Raw genomic sequence first — 7,629 nt, 5'->3', positions numbered from 1 at the left:
GAAAACAAATCTTGAAAAAAAAAACTGAACTTGAAAAAAAAAGATGCTCCACGGCTCGTGATCTCGTCACCTAGATCTAAGCCTGGAACTATAACTTTAAAAATTACAACTCAATTGCATAAATCATAAACATAAAAGGCTGAATAAGAATAAAAGAGTGCTTGCATTAATTGACATAAAAAGCTATTACAAAAGTGATTAAAGCAAAAATAAAGAAGAACTAAAACTAAAGAGAGTGAGAGAGGGAGAGAGAGAAGAGAACTAAGCATAAACTAGAAAATAAACTAAGGGGAATAATAAAAAATAGGAGGGGGGAGGAAGGGGCTTTTATAGGGCTTTGGTCTTGTCTCCTTCTTTCTACAAGTCTTCTTTAAGAAAAGAAAGAAAATTAAATAAAATTAAATCTGGGTAAAAATCCTCATTCTCTGAGATATTGTGTGAGGAAAGAGAGAATATGTTTCCAAAATTAATAAATTCTATTCCTTCCCTGCAATATTAACCAATATCTTGCAATCTTGATTAAATCAGAAAGGAATCTCTGCATAGCATCTTCAAGATCTTGTGAGGTGGCAAGGAGAGAAAATTATTTTCAGGATTTTGTAGGAGAGAGGATGTGGTACCAATGAGTGGGTCCCACCTTTGGACAAGTTAGTTCAAGCTTGGACCGGTTCTTGATTCACTTTAAGCACTTTTTCTTATAGACTTGGAAACTAAAGAAAAAAAGAAAAATAAAAGTAGTGCTATCCAAAGTGGGGCAAAATGTACACTTATATCCCTAAGATTTCACACATTATTGTGCTCATCAGATATCAAGGTTGTATTCTTCAAATTGTGGGAATTTAAAGATACCTTTTACATAAATATGTTTATTTCCTTGATTTAATGACAATATGAGTTCTTCTTTCTCCTTTGTTATCTTCCAACTCATTTATAATAAGAAAGCATATTTGATTCGGCTTTAGATTGGGTATCTGATTGTTTAGAAGACTGCATGGGATCATAGTTTCTAAAAAGTTGACGATTATAAGGAGGATATTTAGAAATTGAATTCCTTCCTTGGACAGAGGATGACGAAGAAGATCCTTCACTGGGGGTAGAAAAGGAAAATCTTCTTTTGAGATATAGAGTATCTCCCGAAGCCAAGATATCAAAGGTTTGGGGAATTCTTGGCAGTGCTTGAGGTTTTGGCAGGATGTCTGTCAAAAGCCAGTTTTCTGAGATCTTTAAGTCATGCCAATTTAAGAGCCTAGGTTCTAATTCTGTTTTATAAGCACGAGGTTCAAAGATCTCAACTATTCTTTTATCAGCTGGTTGTAGCTTTGTATAAGTCATGTTACTAAGTTCATGAAGACATTTCCATAAGACCGTAAGATTATGACTGTAGGATCTCATTTTTAAATTTTGGGTTTTGATCTTCAGAACTAATGAATCACAAACTGCAGGGTCTATGATAGAGAGAAAATAATTTGGTTTGATTTTGAACCAAATATGGCCATGTACCATATTAGATTCCATTCCTCCTATAAGGGCTTTTACAGGATTTTTTATAAATCTTTTATCATAAAGGGTAGCAATAATTGGTACGTCCATTCCCTGCCTAAATAAAGATATAATTTCAATTTGTATCAAACCTATATGAATATATCGCAGTTGAGGGTGTTTCTTCTGCAATCTTTTAATTTGATTAATGTTAAAAATAAAAAATTCTAATGTATTTTCATCAGTTCCCCAAGTAGTGGTGTTTCCACTAGCTTGATCAAAAAATCTGGTGGTCCAGAGATTTAATTTTGAGGATTTGTAGACCCAGAATGAGAAAGTTTTTTATGTTTGTTAAAGCAAGATAGTAAACAAGAATCATTGAGGGTAACATCTTCTCTAACAAGGTCTGAGAAAGCAACAAAGTTTTGTTTTTGTTGTGGAACTTGTTGCAAAGGGTTGAGAAGCAGTGGTAGGTTGCATCATAAAAACAAATTCGGCATCTGAGTCGGAACAAACAGAAGTCGAAGCAGTTTCTAATTCATAAAGGATGTCTTCAGAATCAGAAATCTCTGTTTCAAAAATGATAGCTAATTTATTTTGTTTTAGAAATTTTATCATGTTTTTATGATTATTTTTCTGGTTGGGACATTCATTTGCAAAATGGCCCAATTCATTGCAAAGGAAGCAACGGCAATCTTTTTTAGATTTACGTTGTCCCGTGAATTTGGGTTTTGTAAGTTGTTTACGTACAAAATGCCTGCTTGAAAATTTATTTTTTGGTTGAAACCTATTTTTCCAAGGCTTCCATTTTCGCCATTTAAATTTTTTAATTATCTTGTTACTCTCAATGATTCTTGTTTACTATCTTGCTTTAACAAACATAAAAAAATTTCTCATTCTGAGGTCTACAAATCCTCAAAATTAAATCTCTGGACCACCAGATTTTTTGATCAAGCCAGTGGAAACACCACTTCGTGGGGAACTGATGAAAATACATTAGATTTTCCGATTTTTAACATTAATCAAATTAAAAGATTGCAGAAGAAACACCCTTAACTGCGATATATTCATATAGCTGAAATTTGACAAGTGGCCAATTTAGATCATTTCCTAGATATCGAATGGCCTGAATTGCTGCATCACTTTTCCACATGGTAGAATAGATATGCCCAGCCACATAGGTGGGCCGCCGACCCTCAAAAAACTTTCACCAAAAATTTTTGTGGAAAAGTTGACAATGCATAAATTTTGCTTACTTTTCAGCTATTATTGAGAATGCAGCTATTCTCTGTTATGCTATTGTTCTTTTCTTTTTATGTATTTTATATTACTTTCCATCATTTTTTATCCAATCAGGGGTGATTTGTTTCGGAAGATTTGATAACTATGGTTTTTGTTGTGAAAAGTAACAAATACACTAATATTACTTACCATTCCTTGCTGCATGCACATATTTTGCATTTCATCTTTGGTTCTTAGAACTGCATCTTTTTTATCCCCTGCCTGCATTTCCCAAAAGGTTTTTGCCTTTTTGTGCTGATGTTGTGCCTTGCACTAACAACAGGATCAGTAAACATAATAGAGAAGAAGTTCTGGAGAAGGCGGAAAAAGATCTAGCTGCTGTGACGGATCAGTATGTGTCCCGATTAGTAAAAGAACTTCAAGGGACTGATTTTTGGAAGCTCAGACGAGCATATTCTCCTGGGGTTGTATCTTTGGACCCTTTACCTCTGAAACCAGAATATAGAGTTCCTCAATCATTTTGTGTGTGTGCTGGGGGTAGGTGGCATATAAAATTTAATATTTATTGCTACTTTTGGGTCAATACAGGTACAAGAGTATGTTGAAGCTGCAACACTCTGCAAATTCTGCCAGACTGGGGCACTCTTGAACCTTGATGAGATAAATACTACATTGCTTCCACTTAGTGATCCATCTGTTGAGCCCTTGCAGATTAATATCCTTGATTATCTGTTGGGGGTAAGTGCCCTGCCCTTTTTGTTCATAATCGGAGGTGAAATTTAGATGTTAGATGTGTAGGCTGGAAAGGAATAGGTAGCTGTTAATGGTGCAACAGAAAGATGGGTGGAACCTAGTATTTGGTGGTTCCCATATAATATGATAGATTCTGTTTTAGCCAAAATTCAAACTGCCAATTGGTCCTAACCATCTAAGTAATGACATTCTTCTGGATGGCTACAGCATAGTTCAGAAACATCTTGATTTGGTCTAGTGAGTATCATTGAATAAGGTTGGTCTTTGATCCATGAGATCATCTTAGTGGCACACGGGATGGTTGGTACGCTGCCCTCATGGCCTATCCAGTCTGTATGAATTTCTATATTTTATGGAGAGTGCTCTTTGTTTGCTTCTTGTGGGTATAAAGATGCTCAACTTTGTGGTTTAGCTTGCGGATTTGACAGGAGAGCTGATGCGACTGGCGATTGGCCGAATATCAGATGGTGAACTCGAATATGCTGAGAAGATATGCAGATTTGTACGTGATGTCTACAGGGAGCTGACCCTTGTGGTTCCAATTATGGATGACAATTCAGAGATGATGAAGAAAATGGAGACAATGCTCCAAAGTGTGGTGAAGATAGAAAATGGTATTTTCTGTTCTCTTGAATGTGTAAACTATCAATATGAAAAGAAAGAACACATCAAATACAGTACACTGAAGACATTAAAAAGGTTCTAAAACAGAATATTCATCAAACAGTAAAAGGTAAAAAGGGTATCATAATTGGAAGTTAAATTCTCCCCCTTTTCTGGTTGTCAACTTTGTTTAGTGGGTCTGGAACTAGTTCAAAAAGAAACTCCAGTTTGGGCTGGTCAAATGACACTCGCCAAGTCTTTGTTGTGCTCACACTACAATCGAATTTCCATCTTATTTTACTCGTTAGTCAAATAAACAGCCAAAACTATAACTTCTTGAACCATGTGTCTTGAAGCATATGCTTATTCAAACCAACCGACATGATGCCAGTGTAAAGTTTCAGTCCCTCCATTCCATGTAGGAACTCATGCAACATGTTGAGGGAGGGGTATTAGATCCTGCTGTGTGAAGACTTCTCATAAATTGTACTTTATGAGAACTTTAACCTTGACCTTAAACAGTTTTTTTCTTTTCCAAAGTTATATATAATCTGTCATTGAGAAATTAAATTTATGAAAAGTATTTTTTATTTCCAATCAAGGAAAATAAGTATTTGTTTTTTTGTCCAGACAGAGAAACTTAGTTTAATTCGATATACATAATTTAATCATTTAGAACTCTGTTATATTCCAAGAAGAAGAAACGTTGGTTTCAACTTCCTTTCGAGGATCTTTACTTCTTTTTTCCACCTTGTTGCTGCAGCTTGCTATAGTGTACATACGAGAGGATCAGAGTACATTCCGTCACTTGGGTCCAGTGATCCCGATTTTGCTTTGTTGGGGGCATCCGACATTGAACTATGAAGTTTTTGAGGCTCCAAATGGATCATATCCAGAATTTCCCACCCCGCCCCCCCCCTTCCCTTCTACATCACAGATTGCCCCTTACTTTGTCTTGACTTTGGAATAGGTGTTTTCTCTGTTCGTGAGAGCAGGCAGAAAGTGTGGCAAAGGGCATCAAAGATGTAATGATTATACATACGGCTCTTTTCTGTTAAAGGCACAATTTTTTGTGCAGACTCACAGAATTTTCTAAACAATATTCAGAGGTTGGGTTTGCAACGATTAGTGAGTGGCATTGGAGATGTGTTTATTGTCATTTCACTGTCATTTTTCAGTTGCATTCTTTTTATTATTATTATTATTATTATTATTAGGGTAATTTACAATGCCACCCCCTGGAGAATGCCAATATTAGAGGGACACCCCCTCTCTTTCACCAAATTAGACTCGGACCCCCTACCGTTAGTCCCTGTTAAAGAATACTATGAAATGACGTTTTTGCCCTTATGAATAAAAGACAATGAATCCAACAAAAACAAGAAGGGAATCAACCAATGGAAGAAACATGAACCTAAGAATTACAAGAACTGGGAAGGGGAAAAGAAATGAATTTTCCCAATTCTTCTGCTTCTTCTCCTTCTCTCTTAACAGTTTGAAACGTCAACAAACCCATTTCTTCTCTTCGCCTTCTCCTGCCTTCTTTGCTAACTTCGACTCCTCTGTTGCTCTGTTTCTGTTTCTGCGTCCCCTGTTTTTTAATTTTATCTAATGCCCTTTGTATTGTCATCTGAAGCTGATCCAGAAATAACCCGTTTCTTTGTTGATTAACAAAGATATATAAAAGATAGAGGAGCTTGAGAATTAGAAAAGAAAACCATGGTTCAGGGACCTGCGTCTCAGAAGAATAGCTTTTTGGTAGATGAAAAAGGTAGCCGTGGTGAGCTCAACAATTTGGATGGTCTTCAAATTTCTCTATCTGGTTCTATCAATGGCAATGAGGACATTGAGGGATTTGAAGGCTCCGAAGCTAATTTTAAGCATATTAAACTAATGGGTTACCATCAACCGGTACGAAGAGATGGAAGATATCAAGATATCTAATGATTCTTTGTTGGTTTTGTACTTCTGGGCTTGAATCTCTATCCATATTAAATGGGGGAATTTGATCGTTCTTCAAAAAAAGAAGAGAAGAAAGAGTTTCATTTTCTTTTTAATGCCCTCATGACTAGTTTGTTCTATTCCTCTTTAATTCCTCCATTTTTGCAGGTTGAGGTAAAAAATGTTTTGGAAGAATCCAGTCCTCTTGGATTAACACTTAGGAAGACTCCATCTTTTCTAGACCTCATAAAGATGAAGTTGTCTCGGGCACTGAAACTTCGTCTCGATGCTGATATCATCATCTTTCACCCCAGGAATCTTAGAGAGTTCAATTGGGATCATATCCCTCAAACCCTTAATATGCCCAATCCCTTTGGCTACTTCTTCCCTAACAACGCCTCTACAAGTGGCTCCTTATTGAACACGTTTCCAAGGCGACCGATAGCGCAAGGATGCTTCGGGGGCTTGAAGGAGAGCACACAAGTCATCCACCACGATAACCTAGTCTCATTGGGATCAACTTTATCGGGCTTCTTCACGGCATACATGTTCAGATAGCAATTGCGAGACTCGGCACCAGTTGCACAACCATCGCCGCCACCACCAGAGACCTTTATTCGAAGCAATAAATGGGAGAAAGGGAGAATTCGGGAATCGAAGAGAGTGGAGGGGTTTCCCGGTGAAGAAGATGGAGTTAAGGGTTTGCGAGGGAGGAGGGAGGAGGGAGGGAATTTTTACATGGGCATTTTAGGTACTTCACATTTAATAAGGGTATTTTGGTATTTAAAATAAAATATAGTAGCTGACATCAGAATATAAGGTATATTCCTTAACAGTGACTGACGGTAGGGGGTCCGAGTCTAATTTGGTGAAAGAGAGGGGGTGTCCTTCTAATATTGGCATTCTCCAGGGGGTGGCATTGTAAATTACCCTTATTATTATTATTACTATTCTCATATTTGTTTGTTCTGTTTTAATCAATTATGAAAGTTGAATTCAAGGAAAATATTTCTTTGTTCTCTTTTAATCAGTTATGAAGTTGATTTCAAGGAAAGGATAGCTACTGAATGCTCTAGCCTACTTTGTTCATTGTTGGCATGATCTTTTGCAATGGTTTATGGGTAACCACAGCTGAATGAACTAGCCTTTGTTTATAGCCAACTTGGTTGAGCACTCAACAGCTTAATTAGATATATTAAGATGTTTATGTTCAGCCTGATCTCCCAACACCCCCCCCCCCTAAAAAAATAAAAAATAAAATAAAATAACCAAGAGAAAAGAGAGAGAAGGTAGGGTGTGTGTGTGGAAGGAATACAGAACCTAACCATTCAGCTGTGTAACAGAATTACACCTACCAAAGGCTCCTGAGAACACTGCTGCAAGATGATGTGCTTTCAGTTGGGCTTCCCCTACCCCCACCCCTAAAGCTAAGGTTGCATTGTCTTAGCTCACTGTCAACCAATTTGGCTAAAGAGCATAATTTTTTTTTTTTTTTTTTTGTTATATGGGTGGGGATATTGAAGGTAAAAAATAAATAAGTAAATGAATTAATCAATCAAAATCAAAATCAAAAGGCACAAAAGTATCTTTTTTTCGCCTCGCACAATTTTT

The 7,629-nt window shown here is 36.7% G+C and overlaps 1 protein-coding gene across 1 annotated transcript; it reads left to right on the top strand.

The window, feature by feature from the left end:
• Positions 1 to 2,903: 2,903 nt before the first annotated feature.
• On the top strand, positions 2,904 to 5,236 carry LOC122067769 (translin-associated protein X; the record flags this gene model as incomplete). Its single annotated transcript, XM_042631602.1, has 4 exons — positions 2,904 to 3,185; positions 3,310 to 3,459; positions 3,887 to 4,088; positions 4,841 to 5,236. Coding segments are annotated over 4 exons (735 nt in total), but the record flags the coding sequence as incomplete, so codon positions are not given.
• Between the last annotated feature and the right edge of the window lie 2,393 nt (positions 5,237 to 7,629).

This window comes from Macadamia integrifolia, unplaced genomic scaffold, assembly GCF_013358625.1.
Source record: "Macadamia integrifolia cultivar HAES 741 unplaced genomic scaffold, SCU_Mint_v3 scaffold3109, whole genome shotgun sequence".
NCBI classification, from domain to species: domain Eukaryota; kingdom Viridiplantae; phylum Streptophyta; class Magnoliopsida; order Proteales; family Proteaceae; genus Macadamia; species Macadamia integrifolia.
This window is presented reverse-complemented; position numbering and strand designations above follow the sequence as displayed.